Below are 26,591 nucleotides of genomic sequence, written 5' to 3'. Positions count from 1 at the left end.
CGTTTTATTATGGGGATGTACCTGAAGAATACTTGGTCCAGTCCTGATGATTGTAAAACTGGCTATGCATAAATTACCTTTATCATTTCAGCACAAAATTTTGAATCAACCCCATTGTTTTTCATGACAAAGCTCAACGTCTGAACAGGAAAATGGCAAAGTTCAGGTTGTAAAAATTCTTGTCCTTTTTGATGACAAAACAAACAGAGTAGAAGACACGTTGGCATACTGCGTTGGTACTGATATTAATGTAAGCAGACAGCGAAGGGAACTATGTATCATGGCTTTAAAGACCTTAAATGAGTTGCGCTACTGTGGAGGATACAATGTCAATGAAATACAAAGAAATTGCCCAATCACAGAAAACACTGTAAGATCTCTGATGGCCATATCAAAAGCTTACAGACATACAATGTCTTTGTCATACCACAGAGTAACATAGGGGATAATCATCACAGATTATGACACTTATGATAAAATGGTCTAGTCAGCCAGTAACTGATATTATGTATGTATTATACCAACATAAATTAACATAAATTATGAATCGTGATAAATGTTGTGAGTAAGTTTTGTGTCCTATAAATGAATATACATGTAGCCAAGTGTTCCGTTTGTTTTTCATTTTCAAATTTTAGGATGAGCCTCCAAATCCTGAGATGTTTGGTTTGATTCAGAGGTCCTTCCAGTATCTCTTTGAGAAAATCAGACAGAATACCGAAGAAAGTGGTATCACGTATACACTGTCTGCATCATATCTTGAAATTTACAATGAACAGGTAAGTTGAGGAATGTCTTCAGGCAAAAATATCATAAAATCAATTACTTATCTGAATGTAAAGACAGAAGAGGAAGGGATTGTTTACAATTTTTTAAAAGTTATTTTTAATTCAATGTCATCGGGAATCATTCACGCTAAAAGTTGCTTTGGTATTTTTGAATTTTGGTCAGCAGTTCTGTCATGTATTTGGTCAAAAATATGGTCTTAAATCAAATCTGCTTGCCAGTGTTATGTATATAACTTTTAAAAAATTGTACCAAAGTGTTCAAGACCAAATATGTAAAATATGAGCATTTTAAGTAGCAATTGTATAAAAACGTGTTTTAAGAAGGAAGGCTTTCAGTGCATTTGGTTGTATAGGATTCTCTCGTACAGCAAATCGGTTTGCCAACATGTGGCATATGTGTACTTAATGTGAACAGATATGCTTTGGTAAATATTTCATGAGAATAGCAACATCACCTGTTTGAAGGGATAAACATATTCCTCATTAACATAGGTGTATCTCTTGTGAAAACGTAACCCCTTCACAGCCACACAGTACACCAGTCTCTTTGTCTTCACTGCGGTTTGGTTGATTCCACATTCACAGTAATTGGAGTGGAAGGGTATTGTTTGCCAACTGCATAGCAAGGCCATGTTGCAAATTCAGTGCCTTTTCTCCTCTTTTTCAGGTGAAAGACCTGCTTAATCCCTCTGAGAAAGTCAGCCTTGGAGTCAGATGGTCCAAAACCAAGGGATTCTATGTCGAAAATTTATTTGTAGTTGAATGTGAATCCCAGGACGATGTTATGGCTGTCCTAGAAGAAGGTAAGATATCTCAGTTATTTGATAGTAGGGGTATTTCATTTCAAAATATCCAAACATATGTTTTATAAAATCATGACAGGTAGTAAATGTTTCATTTTATTTCAAAGTGTACCCAAGAATTTCAAACTTTCTATTGACCTTCAAGATTTATTTTAATTTTATACCGAAATTTTGAACCCACAGTAAAATTACCTAATACAATCTGTACTAGTGTGTGAATTTGGCAGACCTATATTACCAAGTTTCACATATTCAGTAGAGATGCTAAGGTGCAAACTTTAAACTTTAGCCAGGTCTTTTCATAATAATCAGGAACAGTTGAATGCAAACTCATATGATAAACTGGATCATAAAAGTTTCTGGAATATAAGTACCAGTAGTTAAATCTGATTGGAAATTCCGCTGGTTTAATAGTTAACTTATGTTTGAATGGATCTTAGTGATTCGAAACTTCACAGTTCACAGCTGTGGTAAGATGAACCAACTTTTCTATTTCTAAACCTATGGTGGACTGTTTCTGACAAAGCACTTGAAATAATAATGACGCTAATCTTAAACCATACGCACAGGGAACAGTCAAAGTACAAAGAAATGGTTTCGTCCAAGTAACAGGCCAGAACAGGCCCATTTTCAAACTTACAACTGCATATAACTCCAAGCATAAAAATGACAAACAATGAGAATTGGATTTTACAAATTTTCCGCAGGCTTTATTGAAATTTGCAATAAGGACAATGCTACAACATGTCTAAAAACAGCATATGTAGTGTTTGGTAGATGTGGATGTGTGTCTGTCCATGATGCATTTACTACATGTTCCTGTCAGTGATCACATCATCCCCTCCAGTCTTAGATCATAGTATAATTAGTAATAGTTTTTTGTTTTCTACTGAATTAGCACTTTTCTTTCTCCATTAATTGCCTTGAAGAACTCTTTTTGTCAGCATATGCCTAACTCCAGAATTGCCAGCAGGTAGTGCTTTTCAGTGCAATTTTCACTGTAAGCTCATACTAACTGGCAGAAAATGCACAAGCAAAATTGTGTTATAGTAGTGAAGCAAAGTTTATAAATGGAAGAAAATTTTCGTGACTGCACTTTCCCATGATGCACTTCCCTGCGTTTGATGGACATAGTCACTGTCAAGGTACATAGTCACTGTCAAGGTTGAGATACCAACATTTTCAGCGCTATTATGAATGAAGTTGTCTGCACTGAGCAATACAGTGTCAGCCTGATTATCACCATGGAAACAAATCTTGTCAGTCTGGGATCACTTACTTGAATAAAACAGGTAGTCTGCCTTGTTCCCATGGTAACCAAACTGTATAGGTCATCAGCCAATTCATTAAACTGAAACAGCTGCTCACAAAGGTCAGTTTCAAGCTTAATTTCCCCTCTGAAAGGTCGTAAGGTCATCAAAGTAAGAAGTATGTGACACATCTGTGGATACAAATTCTCTGGCATGACATCAGGTCCGTCAGCTTTTCCAGGATCATTAACATCTCAGCCAACAATCCAGTGTTGACATACTTTTGATTTGATATTTTATCAAAAAAGATGAAATGCATGCGTCAATGTATCCAGTGGAATAGAAAAATTACATTCTTTCCATTATAATACAATGTTTAGTTGACTTTCTGATTTTTATTATTAATTCAGCTGCTAATTGCTGTGTAATCTATTCTTGATCAATGGGAATTCGAAACTTTTTGATTGTGAGTTAATTTTTGCACATCAGTAATTAACTGTGGTTTTCAAAAATATTTTCTTTGACTTGTCAATATGCCTAGTGAGACGGCAGAACATATATTGACATGTCAGATCTGTTTTGTTACATCAGGTATGTCTATTACAGTGGCAATAGCATGACCTCTGACCCCATTGTGTATCTACTTGTCAGGTTGCTTTGAAGAGGGAAGTTTGTGTCAAAGGTGTTGCTATAGAATGTCATCTTCACCTAGATAACAGAGATATTTCATAAGATATGTACTATCTGTAGATAATTGGCATCAACATGGCTTAGATGTGGCATTCAAGTTCTGATTACCGTGCAATGTGCCATATAATTGCAAATTCTTTGCAGATGACCTGTTTCCATAAACGAGTAACCAAGTTTTGAGATTGAAAATAATTTTCTTTAAAAAAGTTTGTTTATTTACGCAGTCGGTCAAACGAAAATTTAGCAAACTCTTATCACATTTTCATATTCAAACACTGACAAAAATATAAGTAGTGTTTGATAATTTAAGCCACAAATGCGTTTGTGTTTTTATGCCCTGATATGTGAGAGGACTGCAAAATTACAAAGAAAGTGATATTAAACAAGGTTAAATTACACCTGATGTATATAAAGACAAAAGACATATAGATTGTTTTAAGGATATAAAGGTTAAGTTACAGGTCACATCCTGCTGACCATGAGGCTGTGATGCATCCATATTTGTTATTCAGTTTTGAAGTTTAACCAAGGGGTTTAGAAATGCATATTGCAAGTTGTGGAAGCTACGGAGCATGACAACAGCGTTTTTGTGAAAATCCGCCGGCAGGTCAGATGTACATTCCAGCAGGGACTTTGGAGTGTGTTCATCCACTTTTATAAACACATCAAGTGGTCGTCATGCATGAGTGTTGACAATGTCCTCCTGAGCATGAAACTTATAAACAAAGGGTCAGCATGTCCCTTTCTATGGAAAGTTTTTTCCGTCTTTGAGGATTAAGTTTCTGTAGGAGGAGCTCATGCAGGATTTCAAGGATTTGAGGTCCTGCATGAGAGGGGATAGCTGGATTCCCAGGATGTTTTGTAAATTCTGAGTTGTTACTCTTCAGTTGAACTCACTGGTGCAAGAAAATTTGTTCAAGTGATGGATTCTGTAACAGTTTCACTGCTGTGTCTAAAATGTTCACATGTACATATGAACAGTTGAAATACTGCAGTACATGGATGTGTAAAATTTACTTTTGTCAATCAATCAAACTTCTGGTTGATTCATTGAAGAGAAATTCATTAAAATCACTTTATTCAGCCATCAAATGCAGTATTAAAATACCCTGCATTGGAAACTTACCCGAGTCATGTGGTGCAATATCTTGGAAAACATCATGACTATGAAAAAAAGGAAATTCAGATTTCTTGTTCTTTGTATCAAAACTGAAGGAAACAATACAAATTTTGAACAGTGTGATGTGATTTCCATTCACAATGATCAGTACATGAACTTCTGCTGTACAAAATGGAACTTTACCACTGTGTATTCAATGTTACAAACAGTATTGTAACTCAATCACAGTAGTCTATGGGGGGAGTGTAGTGTGTGTAAAGCGTAACCAGTGCCTTTGAATTGGTATGTGCACAAAGTAATCACTCTCTCCTTTTTTTTTGATTTTTTATTGTGCCACCTTTAAGAGTTGAAACGTGAGATGACAGATCTTCTGACTGTGGTTAAATGCTCCTTATGGGGTCAGGGCACTCACGCCCTGGGGCTGTTTATCCCAGCTCACACCAAAGTGAAAAGTACAAAAACTCCTAATCCCCTAATACAAGCTACGTACAAAGTCTATGCCAAGCCGTATATTGTATTCGGTCTGGGACATGTGTTGCCTTGATTCAAACTTGCTTGTATATACTGATGATTTTAGGACCCAGCAAGTTTATAGCTGCCTTTTTTTTGTGTTTCCTCTGTATTTATGAGCACCAAATGGTGTTTATAAACTTCCCCCCTACATGGTGTGCTTGGGTCATTTACTAATGTGTAAGGCAGGGAGCTATTATAACCTACACCAATGTAATAAACACTGTAGAATAATATGTCAACTACACAGATAAACCTTATCTTTAATCTTCTGTTGTGTGTGTAAAGAGAGGTGGGGGAGTGATTATTTGGCCATGATATACCACCCTGCCATTCAAAACAACCATGGTATTGAATACCCTGACCAGGCAAACATGCCAAGGTGATCCTAGTTGAAATTATACCCAAGTTCAAAACAATCCTATGCTTGGAGGTTCTGTTTGTAAACATGCATGTGTGGGTTTCTCTTTCTGCTGGTGGATTTGTGAATTTCGATAAAAACATTCCGGTAAATATTTGTCAGGTCAGCTGAAATTGTTAATATGCTGGTAATGTAGTGTGGCTTTCTGGCTTGTATGGGTCTCTTAAACAAATATTGAATGAACAGGTCAGATTTGAGTAAAGGCCAGGGTGAAATGTCAGTGTTTAGTTCTCAGCCAGTCACCAACGTAGAGACAAAGTTTCTGAAGGTCGGTGGTTGTCTTTTCAAGTCACAGTGTGAGATATGGAAATACGAACACAGATACATCTCTGTGAAGTTGACTAGAAAATATGGGAAGAGAAATTGAATTTTAGTGTGACCTTTTCACTCTGGTTGACTTCTAAAATGTGTTGCTTAATTTCAAATGGCAATGTGCAATTTTTTCAGAAATCATGTGACATTCACAGGTTCAGTCAGAACACTAGCCAAGCATTAACTCTGTTAACTGTTCAAATATGCACTATAGGTAAAAAGATAATGTGGGCCAGGAATGTTACATTCTGCAAGGATCATTCTTATCTTCTGCTGTGTCAGGACCTATGGCCCTAGTTCAACAACATTTTTCATGAAAGACATTTTTGTCTTTCAGATTTTCATTTATGGGGTCCTACTCAAGAATATTTTTAAGGAGATATTTTATCAGATTGCCAAATTATGTTTTTCAGATTTTAATACTCATGGATTGGCAAAGTTTGCACCCAGGGAAATTTTATGAAAAGATTAAAGACTGAGAAGGAAGTAATGTGGTGGCCTGGTTTGACATTTGATCGATGCACTGATAGCACAGTTCATCAACATAGTTTTCAGCCTGGTCGATAAACCAGGCAGATCAACAGGTGGTTTTTATGTCAAACAACCAGTGAGCCAGGGCATGTTGAAGTTTGTCCTCAGCTGTAATTGTGCTTTGCTGTGAATTATGTCTAACGTCAGTGGGTTTTTTCATGGGCAGCTACTGTTTGTGAAGACATCAGCATTGTACAATGATGTAGGCATATTTATATCTGTATTAAAGCTAAATGGTAAACGAGCAGTGAATTAAATCCACCCTTCAATGAAAAAAAGTCACTCTGAGATTTTTTTTGCAGAAATTTGTCATCATGTTTTCATTCATAATGATCATATGATCATTGTTTGTACAAACTACACTGGTATGGATTACTTGTCATGATAAAATCCTGTTTGAACTGTGACATTTTTAATCTCCTGTCGGTAGTATGATGTCATCAATCATTGAATAGTACGCTGTGCATGTCAGTAGGCAGGTCTGATTGAAGTCCTGTCTTCTGTTTTTGGTAAATGTTGCCTTCTGTAAGTTTTATTTGTTGTTATTTAAACTTGTTCACCCCCAATTCCCTGTCGACAGGTCCATAATCACCATTGATAACAATGGGTCTAGGCCGAACCATCGGGTAGAGAGGGTAATGATCGGTAAATGACAAAAAAGAATGAAAGCCTCACAGCGTGACCAAGAAGACAGTGACAGACTGAACAGTGAATATTACAATACCAATAAAATCATGTTTTTAGAATACATTAATTCCAACCTGTTTGATAGCCCACATCAATTGTCTATTTTTGGTAATGGAATTGCTATGAAATATGAGCATGAAAGTTAAAATCAAGGGAAAAAGTACGGTTTCTTCCCTATGATCAGTGTTTTTTTTGAGTCACAAATTTTAAAATGAATATTGACATGTTGGGCCACCTAGATGACTGACAGTGTCTACACTTGGTACACTTGAGTGTTTTACATTTCTGTGCATGTTTTACCATAAATCTTGGTCGTTTTATTATGTTTGGTGTCATGGTTTGAGAGTTCAGTCTGCAGTATGTATTAGATTTTACATTTTGTATTTAATTTGGTGTTCATGGCGGAGAGACGCGTTTGAGTGGCCCGTGCAATTCCTTCTATCTTCACAACTACCAGGTAGTGTATCCAGTGGCCCGTGCAATTCCTTCTATCTTCACAACTACCAGGTAGTGTATTTTACTGATTCCTGCAGTAGAACTGAATAGAAAGTTGAGGATCTGTTTTGATTTTCTCCCAATGAAGTATTTGTACTGGAATCAAAAACATATAAATTGGTTGCTGGTGACTTTGTCAAACTATTTCAACTCATAAGAATATCAGAAAATATGAAAATATGCAAAAAAATGCAGATCCTAATATACAACATACACATCAATAATAATATTTTTTTATTGAGGTCAGAATTAATCATGCGTGTGATGTGTTGGTCCCTTTATTTCAAGTTTTGAGGTTGTGTGGCTTTCAAGTACACCGAGAGTCAGGGTTAAATAGTTGATTTATATGACAGTGTCAAGCTGGAGATTGCTTTATCAGATGAATGATGAGAGTAGCACATACATGATTGCAGTGATGCTGGCATTCAAATCAATATCTGAATGTTTCATCAACTTTGGTAATACAGTCCCCGTGGTAATAAATAGCAACGAAACAAACAAATCACAGTGTCAGGGTCAAAGGTCATCCTCTCTTTGCCCACTGCCAACCTAATAGTACATCTATCGTGGCTTGACCATCAACTTTCAATGCTTGTTGACCATCATGAAGTGTTTTCACTGATACTGTTTCTTAGAGACTGGCTCAGCCCCCAAACAGGCACAGGTGTGTAAAAGGTTATGATATTTCCCAATAACACAATATTGTATTATACATGTGGAATGGCGACAGACTAAAAACATGAAATTATCAACATTTTGTGCAATCACCTGTATGTGCTCCATTACAAATATATGGTTAAATTGTTTGAAAATTAATTGCCTTAGAAAGAATTTTCCAAGAAAGTCAAAAGGGTATTGATATATTCATTTTTGTTCAATAGTGGAAGGGGAAAAAATCATTAGTTTCCTTATTTCAGTTTTTTGAAAATTCCTAAATTGAATACATCAAAACAGTTCTAGAAAGAGCAAAAAAATGGGTTGAAGACAAGTGTTTTCATACTTTTTGTATCATGGTGATACTTTTGGTTTGTATACTTTTACGCACTGTCTTGTTGTCTTGTCGGAAAACTCATATGATTCGTATAGTCTCCAGTCACAACTATATAATGAATGATCCTATCTTTTAACTTTGGACGTCATGACAGCAAGATGTGACGGTCGGTCTGAGTCTTGTCCTTGGGTCAAAGGTCACAAGCTCCTGAATAAATAACCTGTCATGTGGAGTTGCTTTACTGATATCAGTTGTGTAGCTGACATCTTTTTTTTCCTGTGTCCATGTAGGGCTATAAGGTGAGTTCATCTCAAAATGTACACAAATTACGTGATTATGCAGTGCAGATATGATTTATGGTTAAAGATACGAGCCTTGGATCACACAGGCAATAGAGCTCTTTTGGTTGAAAACTTTGTCATGTTGTGTATAGTGTGGCGTGTCCTCTTTGTGACAAAGGTTTTACCTGTGAACCATGTTCTGGTTTTTGGTAGCTAGTTCTTTGAGAACAGCAATTGTTACATGATAGTAACAACATATCAAAGAGGGGCATCTCAGTTTTACCAGAGTCAGTAACGTTCCTGGACTCAGAGTGGTAGAGCAAGTGTTTCAAATGAGATGGCTAAAAATAGATTGATAAATTTCTGATTTGCCAGTAGATGTATGTGTTCAATGATAGACCTGTGATCTGATAGTGTTGAGTTGCCTGAGGGGAAACAACATACCAATCACAGACTGGTATAGTTGTGTTACAGGGACATGAAAGTGAACATGCCTAGCCTGTCTTATCCTAGATGTCTAAACTGAACCAAATGTTTATCTTGCCTCTGTTCAACAGTCAAATTCCATTTTCCCATCACAAAGAAGGAAAAGTTTCCAGGGAATTAAGTTAAAAAGTAAGAATGTGGCAACTTGGGAGGTTTTGCAAATCTAAGAAGATATAGAGAATGGCATGTTTACACTTGAGATTTGTCTGTGTTACCAAGGATCCAACTCTCATATCCATGTCAGGAAGTCATTCAGTCGTCTGTACATCACAAAACTAAGTCGGCCTTGCATTGACAATTCTTTCCCACCAACAAACTTTCAACGTCGACAGGTATGAGTACTCACACACGCACACAGGTATACACCTGTTCTGTATGGGTTGCCATGGCAACAGGCACACTTGATTTATCACGGCTGTCTTTTCAAAAAAACTCCGATGGAAACAAAAAAAATGGTGTATTGTGAATCTCTTTTATTTTCCCTTCAAGCTTGACTGATCATCCCAGCCTCCGGGTCATCTCTCGGTATTGTGCCTGCACCTAGTGATTATTGTTAGCCAGTGAATCCCAATTAGCAATCAGACTCACAAATCACGGGTCAGATGCCGACTAGAACACGCTCTGAAAGCCTCGGTGACCTCTGAAACCAAATAGTGCTCTCAAAGGAGAAATCTGACAAATTGCTTCACATATCTGAAAACCATTTAAACTTTAAGTGTGACACTTCTAGTAAATAGAGGTTGCAGTTAAGGAGGACAATTCAACAGCTTTATCGTTTCAAACAAGGATATAGAAGTTCCTCATTCATGACTTAGCCAGTCTATGGTGTGATAAAAGTCTGTGATAAGAAAACAGATAGAAGATGAAAATACACGGACAGAGATGAGCTTGTTTCACAGTTTGAAATTCAAAGTTGAAAGGTTACTCTGTACAAGAAACAAGCCACCAAATCAAACAGTGCACAGGTTTGGAATTTTTTGCCCAAACTTTCAGCTTTCTGAACTTTGCTCTGTGGCTAATGGAATTGTTCTTTAGAAACTTAACCACCGTTATTTGGTTTAACTTGAGTGTTTTCAGCTTTGTGGTTGCAGCTCGACAAAAGTTTTAAATAAGTAAAAGTACTTTTCAGCAATTTACAGTGACAATACACAGTCTTGGCAACAGTTTAAACAGACGAGGTAATGGAGTTCATTAGACTAAAACACGTCAGGTGGTCAGATAAAAGGAAGTGGCTTCGCTGAACTTTGTAAGTCTTTTTTTTTGTGTGTACAAATTTCCCTGAACTGTCACCTCCTGAGGAGGAGGGTAGCGTGGGGAGGGGATGACAAAAAAATTGCCTCAGATACGGGAGCCTTTCTCATCCGTGAATCTCAGGTAGACACAAGAGTGTAGTTATGTCTTGCTACATGTAGATGTGTAAAGATAGTGGAAAACAAATAGTTCAGCTGTGGTTACATCCATCAATGGAAGCCCCATGACTTGGATGTTGATCTTGTTTTGTGTTTGCTTCACTGTTTACATAACATTGTAATTGTCTTTTCTGACCATGAAAGGAAGGCAAGTCAGACTGTCAGCCAGCTGATCCAAATCTTCATCAGATCAGACCTTTCACCTTCTTCCGCTAATCTGGGAGTTTTATTGAGCAGGCATGTGAACATGTCTGTTGATAGTGACTTTGTGTTTGCAAGGCTGAGGTGAAGGACTTAGCAAGGATTAGAGATCCACCAAAGTCCATGGTATGCCTAGTATTGGGTATTTGAGATGTCAACTGTTGTCTAGAATGGATTATGAGAGAATAAAAATGTGGAGGCAGAATCCCACAAACATTCCATAGTGGTCTTGACATTTAAGGTCCCGTCTCTGCATGGAATTTGGTTTTCCCCAAGCCCAGCTTGCTTTTTCTCATCTTTGTTTGACTTGATGGAGAAGTGTGCAGGAGTATACAGAAATACCTTGACTCACAGGCACAAAAACTAGGTTAAAAGACAAACAAGTAAACACACAATCATGCTACTATGGCAGACAGTGATGTACTTGACTTATCAGATTGCAGTTGACAGACTGTCTTATCCGTTGCCTAGTTGCTGAGTTTGGTCAAGGGCGTGAGATTGGACAAGTGATTAAAGTTTTCCCACACAGGGACAACTGTAGCCGAATCCTACAGATGGTGTTGTCACAAAACATACAAACTATTTTAGATAGACTGTGTGAAATGTATTATTGACCTCACAAGTATTTCAGTGTCCTGTATATAAGTTTGTTCAAGGGTATCATTTGAGGGGCATGTACTTTGAATTGATGTATCTTTAATGTGTATTGTAGATCCATGTGTACTGCTCTGAATGAGTCACCTGATACTGTATATCATTCATTCACTCACCCATTGTCCTGGGATGGACCCACTACTGGCAATGGAACGATCCAGTTCAAATATAAATACGACAGAGACATACATAAGTGTGTGATTTATTGAGCCTCTCTAAATTATTTTGATAATAATTTCTAAGTACTCTTTGATAATTGGTAATCAATGTCTACACTTAGCAATAATCTTCATGTAATTGATACAGACATCATTGATGTTATCATGATGATGACGAGACACCTGTTGAGTCTGTTTCAAATTTACACAATTTTTAAACATACGTGTGTAGATGAGCACTGGAAGTAATAGTTGTGATGTGAAAGTAGGCAATTGTATGTAGGACATGCGATCACATTCAGTCTATTACCTGATTCCTGAGGCCTGACTGCATTGTGCATGGAGTGCACAATGGAGAATGTCAATACTTTTACCTGTAAGCCGCCGTGCTCGCTGTTCCACTCCGAGTGGAATGGGGAGTTATTCTGACAGCTTTCACTTTGCATTGATTACGTAACGTCACTTAGCTAACACATTTGTCGTCTTAGCTTTGTAACCAAAGCTAATAGACTGCAACTTGAGTGCTGTGTGCTCAGTTGATGAAACTAACCCTATCTGAGCATCTGACTGTATTGCTGATATTATTCTGGTCAAAAACCTGCATTTTTGGCAATTGAGGGCCCATATTGTTGTTTTTGCCATTGTTCTAATTATTGATGTTTTCTAGTTACTAGGTAAGTGTGTTACTTGTATTGATTATTCAAATACTGCTTGGCTTGTTGTAGTTTTCACTATTGAGATACCGACCTCGCTTTCCCAGAGTTCTGCATTTTGTAGAAAATATTGTACAGTTTAAATCATTCAGATCTCACCAGAGTAACTTTCAATCAGTATGTGGAATACGTGAGTCCAAGGATGACAAGTGCTTCAATAGTTTTGTACGTATAATGGAACGTAACAGAGATACCAAGATGAAGATGTGTGTTGTCACCATATCATCAATACTTGATGGCTAATGGCGATGAGTTGCAGAAACTAGCCTGCTTGCCTTCATAGACCTTGATGAACCCTGAGAATCAAGAAAATCTACCTTGAAGCAGAAGATAATCATCACCCACTATTGGTATATGTTCTCAAGGACGAGTTTATTCAGCAGAGCTGTATGTGACTGTGTGGGAAGACCTGTAATAGTTGCAATGTGAGGTTCAGTAGTGATCATACACTACAATGAGTGTACAGGCAATAATCTTATAATCAGAACTAAGAAACAATAATGATCTGCGTCCTTAAAAGGAGAAGACGTGAATTTATCAATCACGGATTTTTGGAAATGATGCACTTTTAATTTGATTTTGACTGTCTTAGTTCTCCAAGATGAGTTTTCAAGCAGGCCAGGCCATGAGGCTCTATGAAAGAGCTGACTTATGGAAGTCTGTGGCCGACTTTGATGAAGAAATGAAGCAGCGGAGTGACAGACTGGCACGGCAGTTGGAAGATGTGATCCGTGCTGACTCTCGCATGATGATTTCCAGGCAGGTAGACAGGAGGAAAGCCAATCTGAGCCCCAGCAGTCTGGCATACGAGAAACAGCGGAAAAGGCGGCTTGAGCAGATTGCGGAAAAATTGGAAGAGAGCGATGCCAGGAGAAATCGGAAAAGTGATAAGTTAAAAACTGTGGAGACAGCACAACAGAGAAAGAGGAGATTAGAGCAAATTGCAGGCAATCTAGATAATTTGTTGATAGCCCAGCGAGACAGTGCTAACAACAGCGATGAGGATGTTTACGTTTCTTTATCCAAGGACTCAGAAGAAAACAAGACTGAGAATGTTGACATTGAGTCAGTCAGGGAGAGACGGATTGATAATATTGCCAAGGAGCTGGACAAGATTTTTGTTCGTGGAGCCACCCAACTGGACATGAAATCCCAACAAGCTAGCGCTCAGAGAAAGCCATCAGTCAGGTCACAGGAACGGACCATCAGTAAGACATCTCGTCTGTCACAATACTCTCAAGGGACTCGGGCAACCAAGTTTTCACAGGAACTGGAGGCCATCAATGAGAACTCTGACAACTTTCAAGCGAGGACTTCAAGCAAGAGACAAGTGAGTCCAGAGAGTGCTCAGTATGATAAACAGAGAAAGAGACACATTGACAATGTTACCAAACAACTTGGACTTGACCCCGGCACTGAGGACAGGGTGTCAAGAGTTCAGGATCTGTTATCCGGTGAGGAACAGATGGAACAAGAAAAAGTGAAAGGAATCAGTCCCATGAGTATGGAATACGAAACCTTAAGAAGGAAACGGATCGAAGAACTGGAACAGAAATTTTCCGGTGATGATGGTTACAGGGCATTAGTCAAAAAGGAACTTCCAAAGAAAACTGAAAGAAAACCCAAACCAAAGGCAAATTCCAAAGAAAAGAAAGTTCACAGTCACAGCCATAGCCGCCAAGGACAACATCACTACCACCATGCCTCACATAGTAAGCAAAATGTTTCCAAGGGCAAGAAACCTCCAAAGAAGACCAAGTCTACCATTCCCAAGGTCAAGTCACCACGAATGAGTGATGGGGAATGGTTCAAGAAATATGAATTTTTTGAATCCAGTGACACAGAGGATGACAAGAGTTTTGACATTGATGATGAACCTGAAAATGGGGAAAATTCTGCTCATGATGCTCTGGATGATGTTGAAAAGGCAGATGAAGAGACTGAGAATTTCCTGGCAGAGGTTGAAGAGTTTTTTCCAAAGAATGATACGTCCAAGCCACAGACTAGAGTTCCAGTGGGAGATACGCCCCTTGTTCTGGGTAAAAACAAAGGAGTATCTGTGTCCCGGGCATTGAGCATGAACACCCAGGATGCCGCTGTGCAAACCATGCCTGAAGTCTACTATTGCTGGGCCAAGACTGAATCCGGGGAAATTACCGGCCCATTTAAACTTGAACTCGGTGACTTACAAACGAGTGCCAGGGAGTTTGTGGTCAACTTTGTTGGCACTGAAAAAGTGCTGGAGAATGTCAAAGTAGCAAATAAGCCTAGTGCTGGTGGGTTGATTTTTATAGTGACTATGATCTTTTAAGCAAAACAGCAAACTTTATAATATTCTTTCAACTAAAAATGTTGAATTTCTTTTCAGTCAAACTGTTTTCTGATGCATTTTATGTGAGTATCCTCCATTTAGAGTGATATTAATCATCAGAAAATAACTAAAAAAGAGCCGTTTATAAAAACATTTTGCTGAGAAACTGTTGGCAAGGAAAATGGAATTCACACGATTGCAAAACAGTACAGATTTACCAAGGCAAAAGAGTAGTTTTCCCCAGTTTTTGTGGTGTGATTGTAATCATTTTAGTTGGTCATTCTCCCATAGTAGCAGAATATTTCAGAGGTGACTCCGGAGGTTAATTATGGATCTAGCAGCTGTGTTTAGTTTGAAATCTGCAAATCTCTGGGCTTAGACTTTTCTTTCAGCAGTGGATCAAATCGGGATTGACATAGCTTGTAATTAATGATGTCAGGAAATGGGGTGAATACCTGGGGGATTTTTGTTGAGGCGTACGCTGTGTACAACTACAGCTATTCATGTGTGATTACAGTGACAACTGAAAGTGGATTAGCCGATTTGCAGTGTAAATTCCAGTGTCTGCCCTCAAAAAAGTCTTTGAATGTCATCTAACAAGTCTGAACTGGTTCAAATTTACCACAAACTTGGCACAACATTTTCTTAACAGCCAAAGTTTGTCTTTAACATTACAGTCAAACCATTGTATCATCTCCTATAAAGTTCAAGTCCTGACAAACCTTGAAATAATCTAGTTGCCGGGTAATTCTTCACAATCCTGATATTCTCAAAGTATTTGGTTTCTGATGAATCAACCCCTGATTTTGTCCAAATCTTGGCTGACAATACCAGGGTTAATCTTCTCTTTATTAGAAGATACATTGAATCCACAAAGGTAACGCGGTGTTGAACAGTGACTGAAAACGGGTTTTACCCAGTTTTTCTTCTACTTTTTTCTGTATATGAGATATCAATAGGTGGTATCTATGTTTACGTTTCTTTTTTTTTTCACCTTCCGCAGGCATAAGTCACCGGCAGACAGGAAGCAATAATATCAATGAATACTCCAGCCGCAGTCATAGCATGCTGTCCTTGTTCATAGACAGTGAAGTGGTGAGTTGTTTTTACAACATCTTGAATATTTCAAACTTCTTTTATTTGTTTTCAACCATAATGTTTTCACCTCCAGGTACTCTGTCAGCATATTTACCTCAACCATTTACCTCGATGTTGAATCAACTGTGCCATAGGAAACACTACTAGGCTTTTACCAAAAGTTTGGTCAGGACAGGGTTAAACTTCAAAATCTGGGTCACTACATTGGAATAATACCACAATATATGCATGAAAGCTAATGTGTATAATATGTATCACTGTTGGCTCAGGTTAAGGCAAGTTTGTGCCTCAAAAGTGAAAGACTTAAACTTTTACAAACTTTCCTGAATGAAACTTTCAACCATTCTCTCACCAAATCAACAATAAAAATCAGGGGTCACCATGCAAGTTTGGAACCAGTGAAACAAATTACCCAACATTTTGCGATATTTGGAATTCAAAATGGGCACCATCCCTGTTTTAACTCTATGGGTGAAAAAATTTCGGTCTTCAAAAAACTAAGACGGTGAGAGTTTTTCTTTCTCCAAGAGCTTTAAAATGGGCCCCTACAAGTGGTAGATCAGAAAATAATTGATAAAATTTGAAAGCACGAACACATGTCCCTTGGCCCATTCTACCTTAAGGCAAGTTTAATCCACATGCCACAGTTTTGGCCTGTAACAGAAAATGTTTTCTGAAATCTTGCTCTGTCTTGTTAATTTACATGAAATTTTGCAAATCTCAGAATTAATCAGCCCGAGTGACAGCATTTCCCATGAGCTAATTTTTACATAATTACGCTATGCAGATGTTATAGCCATGGTAACTAAACACTGTATCAATACTAAAAAGTAATTATAATAATTCAATGTTGCCATGCACATCATGTCTTTTGAGTTTTTCCCTGAAATGAGAGAAATCATCTACCATTGTCATGTCATGTTTTGACATGAAAAAACCTTTCAAAATGTATGGGCCAAAAACAGTCAAATTAAAGTCATTGTCTCTTCAATTTTCTATAAATATATGTTCTTAAAAATGGGCTATCAACTTTGTGACTCCAAAAAAATAATTGTGTAATTAGAGAAAAAACAAAGTGGTGACTTTTAGGAATTTTATGTCAGTTTGATGCAGTAAAAAAAGCACAAACAAACTGACAAATGACAGTTTTAAAAAGACTGAGAGAAGCCTTTTCAAATGATGATATCGTACTTCTCTGTTCAAGAATAGGCCAAACATGAGCAGCTTTCATAAAGTGTGCTGGTGCCATTTACAGCAAAAAACAGGATGGTTGGACAGTCTCATATACATTACGTTTACTTTTTTGTACGTCCCACACAAGTTTGTAGATACATTGTAGATAAAAGAACCAACTCATTTCAATGAAATACTATCATGTAACACTCCACTCCACTGTTTATCCTTGTGTGTCTAGACAGATTGGCATCAGTACGTATACGTTGTATTATGGTTTGTTTAGTCAGAGTGCTGTCCTAATTAACTTCGGTCTCTACTATCAACTCGATAACTAATTAAGCTATTCCCTTGTGTGTTCTATCCAGACACTCAAATGAGTCGGTTCTTTTTATCTACAATTTTATCTACAAAACTTGTGTGCCACGTACAAAAAAGTAAACGTAATGTATATGAGACTGTTCAACCATCCTGTTTTTTGTTGTAAAAGCTGAAAGGATTTTGAAATCTTGTTTGCATGGAAAGACAAAATCTGATCGGTAAAATCAGCAACATGGTATACCAGTAGAAAGTGTTTGTTTGTTTAGAATATTTGCCGATGTAGTTTTGGCTGAGTGCAGCTTGGATGTCAAAATAGCCTCGGGGTCTTTCCTGACTGACCAAGTGGCAATCTAGGAACGCTGTGAGCACCAGCAGTTTTCACAAGAGTAGGCAATAAACATTGATCAAATTAGCTTGTCGTAATGACATTTCAAAACACACTCTGAAAGGGACCTTGTCAATTACGTAGTAGTAGCAATCACGTTTTATTTTTACGGCGCACAACAAGACATCTGCACCAAGTCTCTGTGGAAGCATTGCTTTAAATAAAATATGACCCGCAGTTAAGAGAAATAGCTGCATTAATTATGTAGTAGCCAGGACTATTACATTATATAACTTCATTGTTGCTATTAGCTTAATTGATTTCTCTCTTGGTGACTTGGGATTCCGATGTTTCATTTGTACAAGGATATTTTGTGATGAAGGAAGCTGACTTTAATAGATTTCTTTCCATTGTGTTTGAAATTAAAGAGAGAAAAAGGGTTTTTTATGCCAAACTTAAGTGAAAGTAGTCAGCAGGGACCACTTGAAGTTGGTAGAAAAGATAGGCACTGTGTTTGCTGTTTATGTTGGAAGCAAACAGTGAAAGTTGAATCAGAGATAGGTCTGCATTTGATATCTCAGAGTCCAAAAGAATGTGTTTGCTTGACAATAAAACAGCAACTCAACAGTGAAAAGTCTCCTTTTGGAAACTTCCTTGTCATTCCCTTTCAAACTTCTGCAGGGATTTTAAAAAGCCGCAAGGCTATAATGCAGTAGATTTGAACAGTGTAAGAATCGAGACAGTCCTGTACATTGTTACTGTATTCTGTGCCAGTATTGTACCGAACTCACTACTTGGTTATGTAAGTTTGTGAGTGAAGAACACATCTTACGTATTCTTTTCATCATTGAACACATCAAGAACGTATTTGATTCAGTACAACATTGTTAGAGACAAGAAATCAACAAAAACACGTCAGAGCTTTACAACTGGACATTCTATCCATCAATGTTTTTTATTAGCAGTCTTTTGAAACAGACATTCTTAACTGGCATGATATTTTTATGTTGGTGAAAGTGATACAGTTATATTTATAAAATATGAGGAAGGCATGTATGTTAGTTCGATAGTCATTCAGTGAAATTGACATGGCACTGATATCAGGTTAGTGCGGGTGAAACATACATTCCTGAAAACTGATTCACTTTCCATGTATGAACAAGATTAGGTTGTATGAGGCAGACATTTTTGAAATGGACATGGAAGTATTGATTATGGTGTATGATGATGATGTTCTACTCTAAATTATCTGTTTTGAACAATCTTGAAATCCACATAGTCTGATACAAGCTGTCATCACTGATAGCTTTCCTGTCAGTGATGCAGATTCTTTAAGGTAGTATGCGCCTCAAAAGTGAAAGACTTAAACTTTTGCTCAAACTTTCCCTAGTGAAACTTTTAACCACACTCTTACCAAATCAAGAACAAAAATCAGGGGTCACTGTGCAAATTTTGGTACTAGAGGAACAAGTTACCTAACATGTACTGATATTTTAAATTCAAAATGGCCGCCATTCCTTTGTTAACTCTATGGAGAAAAATGGACTTTTCAATTTTTGAAAAACTAAGAAAGTGAAGTTTTTTTATTCCAAGAGCTTCAAATGAACCCCAACAAATGTTAGATCAGAAAAGAATTGTAAACATTTTAGAGTCCATATATCTGTCATTGGGGCCCATTCTACCTTAAGGTGTATGTATCAGTTCGCAGTAAAACAGTATCTAATACCTAGTGATGGATATGGATCCAATCTCTGATTCTCAAAACACTTTTACCGTTGTAGCTGTGATTATGCAAGATCCTTCTTCCTAACAAGGATGCCTTAAGGAAATTTGTATGGTTTTTAGTGATGCAATGATGTGACACATTCAATCTCTATGCACTGATATAGGTCTGATGTAGCAATGTTAAGTGATCTTGAATGTTCCATGAAACCTTTCCATATCTCAAAGATGATGTAACATGTCTGTATAGAACAGTCCCGCTATTCAATCCTTCAGCTATTGATAATTTCCTAAACTACTCTCATCACCTTACCAATAAACACTGTTTAATCTATGGCTTCAAAATCGTCATACGTCAAATGCATGCAAAAATTTGATATTCCTTGTGCATTGATGAGTGACCAAAGTGGTATTAAATTTTTGAAACGGAAATCAATGCCGGCATATTTGAAGTCTCCATTCGTATTCCTGTAAATTCATTAAAAAATTTCCGTAAACTTTTTCTCTGCCCATCAGTCGCTTTCAATCTCATAATCACAGTTCAATAACAGTTGCCCTGGTGTGCAGTTGACAAAACAACAAATAAAATTAAACTTTTGGGTAATTCAAGATGAGCTGTTCAAAGATTTATGAAAAGCAGTTTCCGGCGTGTTTTGTCTGATGAGAGTCATTTTTTGTTAAGTACCTACATTCATCAAACGATGCAAGGCAGTCTGGTTCCTTCCTACTGCTCATAAATAAAAGCAATGAATCATAATGAGAATCTATTAGTGATTGCTGCAATTTGCAGAACTTCCATTCTACAAGGCCGTACTGTAAAGGAGTGCAGGTGGTTTCCAGGATTGGGGAGAAATTGGAAAGCGCCCTCTGGTGGTCTGTGCTCAAGCTGTCTCCAGGCAACCAGGGGGCTGTAAATATTTCGAGTCTGAGAACTACTATGCCTTTCATTTAAGCGTAACAATTGAGCAGTTCTTAAACAGTTAATAGTCTTAATGAGATCAGGTCATGTTTCTAAATAGAAGTAAATTTACACTTGTGCTCAGTAATGTGTAAATAGGTGGGCAAGACTCTGCAAACTTGAGTTTGTGGAAACAAAAAGTGTTTTGGCACAGCTGGATAGCATTGTTACTTTCAATGTTGCAACAATAGTGTTGACTCAGAGACACAGATAAGAGTTACCAATTCAACCTCACCCCATGCAAAGTAAACTATTGGTTCCAACGGAGATTTCACTGTCTCTCCAATTCTGAAATGAGGAGATTTGACTCTGAGGAGTGGACTGCAGCCAGAATAGAAGAATTTCAGTCACTTGCAGTCATCTTCCCTTAAATTCATTCTCTGCTACTGAAAACTGCATTCTTAAAGAACTTTTCAATCAATGATGAAAATCTAACGCTGCAGTACCATGAACCTACAGGCGAAGTCTGAATCTTGTCATGTAGTAGTAACAAAGGAAAGAAAAAACACAGACAAACTGATGCAAAACAATCAAAAGGGCCATCTTACTGTCAGATTCAGAATTTGACATTTATGTCAGCATGGTATTTGTTCTTGCCAAAATGACAATTATCAGAGAATAGTTGTTATATTATGTGTTTGTACCTTTATTTTGAAAAAAATTGTTTTCTTCACTGAATCAGGTGCAGTTGTCAGGTTTCTGAGTTTTTTCCCTGCACACCATCATCTGTTTTCAACCCATTGTTTTCAATAATGTGGTTAACACTGTTGTTAATTGAGGGGTGACACAGCAAAAAGATCAAAACTTACACTGTCTACTATAGAGGTTCCATTTTACAATGGAACAGTGGTGTTGCTAACCTAGCATGTAAATGGAAAAATTTAGATTTTATTTCGTATCTGTAAATATTGAGATAGTCCTGTTCCTTTTCAACGAAGTGACTGATCAATACATTGTTGCCATGGAGATTGCTTAAACAATAATGTACCCCTTACCAGCCCATATAAATGGACGAAAGCAAAGTTTGCACGACATAATGTATGAGGCAAAGCGGAGTAAATTATGGAGTGCAAAGTTTGCTTGAGTTCATTACGGGCCGGGAAGGGGTACATTATTGCTGTTATTTTATGGTTTTGGCAATGCCAGTGAATTTGTAGAAAACATCTTGGGCCACAATGCTGGATAAGTGAAAGACTTAAACTTTTGCTCTAACTTTCCTCAAGGAATCTTTCAATCATTCTCTTTCAAAATCAAGAATAAAAATAGGGGTCAAATTTTGGTACTAGAGAAACAAATTACCCAAGATTTACCGATATTAGAAATTCAAAATGGCCACCATCCCTGTGTTAACTCTATGGAGAAAAATTAAAATTTTCGAATTTCCAAAAACTAAGCCAGTGAGAAGTTTTCTTTCACCAAGAGCTTTAAAATGAACCCCCACATGTGGTATATCAGAAGAGGATTGTGAAAGTTTGAGAGTCCGAATGTCAGTCCCCGAGGTGCGTTATACCTTCAATAACCCAGTATGTGTTGTATCTCTAATTTGATATTTTTCCTTGGCGATCACAGCCTGACCCAGATGATGATACACTATACATAACCAAGCAAGGAAAGCTAAGCTTTGTGGACCTGGCTGGAAGTGAAAAAATAAAAGAACTCGGCAACACTGGCGGTGAACTTCTCACAGAAACCACAAACATCAACAAGAGTTTACTGACATTAGGTTGGTATATTGTTACATAGATGAAATAAATGTGTATTCAATAGATTTGAAATGAATTGGTGCATACTTCTCAATAAGTGAAAGAAGCCACTTGTTTTACGCTGGTTTAGTATTTTGAATAGAATCGTCATGAAATTTGAGTTAACTTTGTGCATCTCACACGAACAATACTAATGTTGAATGACTTACATTCTCCATTGTTCCTTACAACCATTACCTTTTCTTTGATAAATGAGTTTTTACACAAACACGGATTCAATGATTCATTGTCTAAACATAATTGACATCTCCTGGAGAAATTGTAATTACTTCTGTGACAATTTTCTGTGTGACGCATGGCAGTAGAATCATCCACCACTGATGTCTAACTCCACTCACTGTTTTATGGTATTCCCTTTGCAGGCAACTGTATATCCTCACTCAGTGATCCAAAGAAGAAATCTGGCTACATTCCGTACAGAGACAGCAAGCTGACCAAGCTATTGGCAGACAGTCTCGGTGGAAATGGAGTTACACTCATGGTAAGCGCAAACACAGTGTCTGGTCAGAAATCAACAATCATAGATAAGAGTTTATCATTGAGATAACAAGCGACAAACAAATGATAGGAAACCAGATATGGTAGATTAGAATCAATTGTAAGATAACAATGAACAAAGGATTCAAAATTTTAGTATTTATTTTGAGATACTGGGTGGACAAGAATGTATTTCAAGGGCCTTTTGATGTACCTTTCAATGAATTTTTTGCTCCTTTTTTGTTTTCAATGTCAACCGCAGTTTCTTGTTCTACTCCCCAAAGCATGTTGAGATACACAGTATTGAGCTTGTCAACTCAGCATGTGCATGTGTAAACTGCGTTGTTATTGTTGACATCGTGAATTTTGGTCCAAACTAGAAAGCAATGACAATGACAGCACTATTTACATGTATAGCTGCCGTGTTGAAATAGATGTCTTAACATGCTTCAGGGAGCAGAACAAGAACTTGCCATCGACGTACAAACCCAAAATATGGAAGAAAATTATGAACAGTTACAGCAATTGACAAATTAAAGAGTACTTACCAAAAGTGAATAAAACAAATAAACAATCATTCATCAACAACCCTAGAATTGAAAATTCTCAACTTTCCATCCTCCATTCAACAATCTGACAATGTTATCTCTGAGTTCCTGATTGATTCTTTTTCCTTGCTTCAACAGATTGCGTGTGTGTCTCCATCATCATACAGCCTTCCAGAGTCCATGAACACTCTGCGATATGCCAACAGAGCTAAAAGAATCAAAAATAAACCTGTAGTCAGAATGGTAAGGATACAAGAAATACTATTTGAACTTTTTTTTTCTCTTACATGTATTTTCAAACCAAACATGATATGATTCATTTTCATTCATTAGATATCTGGATATCATTGAATTCAAAATAAACATTAAAAAATATCATTTTTCAACATCACTCAAAAGTTACAGAGATTGTTTAAATATACAGAAGTGATTCTTTTAGATTTGATATGAGAGACATTGTTTCAGCCTTAGTGGCGTTGCATGTTTGGATGTGTACGAGTGTTATGGATTGAGCGTGTAACCATTGTGTTGTTGAACCTTTGTGCGGGAACGGCTCTTGGGGGCGCTGCTCAGTCTGCCAAGACTTGTAAAGTCCCTGTTGTTACATTGCACTGACAGGATCCGAGGGAAAAGCTTCTGATGAGCTTGAAACGAGAAGTCAAGCTTCTCCGATCTGAAAATGAGTACTTGAAAGGCCATGTGCACCTACAGAAACCAGAGAAGAGCAAAGAGAGTGATAAGGGGGAAACCACGCCACATGCTACAACTAATGGACATATACCAAACTCACACAACTCAGAAAGTGATACACCGATACAAAAACCAAAACCAAAGGTAGAAAAGAAGAAGAGAGAAAATTCCACAAGGTGAGAATAATTAGTGTTTTATGAGTTTACCCAAAAATTTCTTGAGAAAAATTTATCATTTAAAGAGGCAAAATTTCGATCATCCCAGTGTTTGAATGCCCTTACATCAATTATGAAGATACTGTTTTCAGGTGTACTTAGACACAGAAACTGCCATGAATGTTTGTTGACTTTTAGGAAGATAGAAGAAGAAAAGAGATAGTCTGTATATGATAGAGCAGTCATTTGACAAACCTTTGCGAAGCCCAGAGCGTTGCTGTATGGCTTTTTATTGCATTACTGAAACTCCACAGCACTGCAATGCACAAAAACTACCAAAATGCTAGAGAGATTCTTAAACTGATATTTTACCAGTGGATTCAGTGTTATGAATGTCATTATCCAAGCAAGCATTATCCTGTGATGTGAACACTCTTTAACCTTATTTTCATAAGTTTTGTCACATACAGCTACTTTCACTATGCCATCAGTGGTAGATTATTTCATTTGCAGCCCAGAAATTAATGTATACAGGGACGCTTTCCCCATTTTTAACATATAAAAGTAACACCATATTTTCTGCCGTTATTTTTTGTCCGTGTACTGTAACAGTTCCATAAGTACTAGCCTGAGTATGAAGTCAGCTGCTGACAATGGCCTCTATGAAATGCTTCAAGAGTATATGATAGAGAATGAAAATTTACGCTCTGAGAACAATGAACTCGTCAGCACCAGAGAACGAGCCAGGAGGGAACATGAATTCCTCTCAAAAGAAAATGAAAAGTTAGGCAAAAAGCTTGAAGACTTAGAAAGGTGAGACAGTTTTCTTGTATTCTCTTGTGTATTTCAAAATAAAGACAAGATTAGTCATTGTATAAATGTCAAAATGTCAGAATACCCTGCTGTCATCATTGTACTGTATAATTTGTTTTATCCATAGAAATATGTGGCATTACATTGGTGATATTAATTCGAAGTGATGATGTTGATTATTAAGTTAATAATGATGAAATATGATCAGAATGATCGTCATGGTGGTGGTGGTGATGGTGATGATGATGATGATGATGATGATAGTGATTGCGATGATGATGATGATGATAGTGATGATGATGATGATAGTGATGATGTTAACGAGAATCATGAAGATGCTCATGATGATGATGGTGATGATGATGATGATGATGATGATGATGATATTCATGATGTACATGATAATCAATGACAGTGGCAATGATTTAATTTGATCACATTCTGATTTGATTTCAGAGTGATGGCAACCTCACCTCTCTCATTTGCAAGGTACAGTTTCTACAGCAGGGGTAGTTCAGGAAGGTCATCTCAGCCCATAGCTCTGGCCAGTGTGTCGTCATGGCGGGCAGAATCCAACACCCCAGTCTCCCAGCCACCGCAACCAGATCAACAAGTACAACCCTTGCCACAGCAGGGCTTCACCCAGCAGCAACAACAACAACAACACCCACCTCAGCCACAGCCGCAGCAGTCACTACCTCAGCAGCAACAACAGCAACAATACCCACCCAACTCATACCCAGCACCCGGCGGACACCCACAACAACCCTTCTATCAACCTTATTCCCAGCAACAGCCTCCACCCCCTCCTCCTCCCGCCCAACAACAACAACAGCCACAACAGCAGCCATACGGCCAGCAGAGGATCTCACCGAACAATCCCATCAATAGAAATGGACCTAACCGCCAACCCCCACCAAAGAAACAAGTAAGTTGATCTATCCCATTTCAACCAGCATTTCAATCATGTGACCCAAGTACTGTGATTTCATTGGTTGACACAGTTTGACACAGGGTTTTGTATGAATGAGGAGTATACAATTGAAGATTTGCATAACTGCATAAAAGATCAGATGTGCTTCACGGCCAAGCATGACATAAACCTAATTTGTAGTGTTTGCTTTAAGTCTGTTTTTTCCAGATCAGCAAAATATGACAAGTTTGATGACAATTTTTTCTTATTTTCCCTCTATTTAGCTTCATGAGCTTCCACCTGTTGACAATATGAAAGGAGTACCCAACACCTACAAGTCCAACAAACAGTCTCCATTCCAACTTCAACAGAAGAATAGCAAGAATAAACTATTGTAAGTATCCTTTTTAAAAATTACCGATAGCAGAGACACGCGTGTCAGAGTCTGGCAGATTTCACTACTTCTACTAAAGTTCTGCACATCACTGTAATGTGAACAGTATGTACACCACAGTTGAGATTCCATTTAAGGTAGTTTGCACCTCGAAAATGAATATTTTGCACAAGCTTTCCTCAAAAAAACTCTCAATCATTCTCCTTCAAAATCAGGAATGAAAGTCAGGGGTCACTGTTCAAATTTTGGTACTGGAGAAAAATTACCCAATATTTACCAATATTTGAAATTGAATTTGAAATTCATCCCTGCGTCATCTCTATGGGGAAAATAAATTTACTCCATAAGCTTCAAAATGAGCCCCCGCCAGTGGTAGGCCAAACAATTGTAAAAGTTTGAGAGTCTGAATATCTGAGCCAAGGCGCATTCC

At 37.6% G+C, this 26,591-nt stretch overlaps 1 protein-coding gene across 7 annotated transcripts in view; it reads left to right on the top strand.

The window, feature by feature from the left end:
• LOC139145677 (uncharacterized) overlaps positions 1-26,591 on the top strand; it is a 59,329-nt gene that overhangs the window by 25,144 nt on the left and 7,594 nt on the right. For 5 of the 7 annotated variants that reach the window (XM_070716972.1, XM_070716974.1, XM_070716971.1 and 2 more), the window contains exons 1-9: positions 12,512-14,776; positions 15,815-15,906; positions 21,978-22,131; positions 22,534-22,652; positions 23,335-23,439; positions 23,815-24,062; positions 24,654-24,854; positions 25,311-25,782; positions 26,052-26,161. In XM_070716972.1, coding sequence (XP_070573073.1) covers positions 13,102-14,776; positions 15,815-15,906; positions 21,978-22,131; positions 22,534-22,652; positions 23,335-23,439; positions 23,815-24,062; positions 24,654-24,854; positions 25,311-25,782; positions 26,052-26,161 — 3,176 coding nt within the window. In that variant the 5' untranslated portion in view covers positions 12,512-13,101. Of the gene's footprint in view, positions 1-638; positions 780-1,455; positions 1,592-12,511; positions 14,777-15,814; positions 15,907-21,977; positions 22,132-22,533; positions 22,653-23,334; positions 23,440-23,814; positions 24,063-24,653; positions 24,855-25,310; positions 25,783-26,051; positions 26,162-26,591 lie in introns of those variants that run through there. The other 2 variants (XM_070716976.1, XM_070716975.1) reach the window with 1 other exon arrangement.

This window comes from Ptychodera flava, chromosome 12 (assembly GCF_041260155.1).
Source record: "Ptychodera flava strain L36383 chromosome 12, AS_Pfla_20210202, whole genome shotgun sequence".
Taxonomy (NCBI): domain Eukaryota; kingdom Metazoa; phylum Hemichordata; class Enteropneusta; family Ptychoderidae; genus Ptychodera; species Ptychodera flava.
Note: the sequence above shows the minus strand (reverse complement) of the source record. Positions and strands in the feature narration are given on the sequence as shown.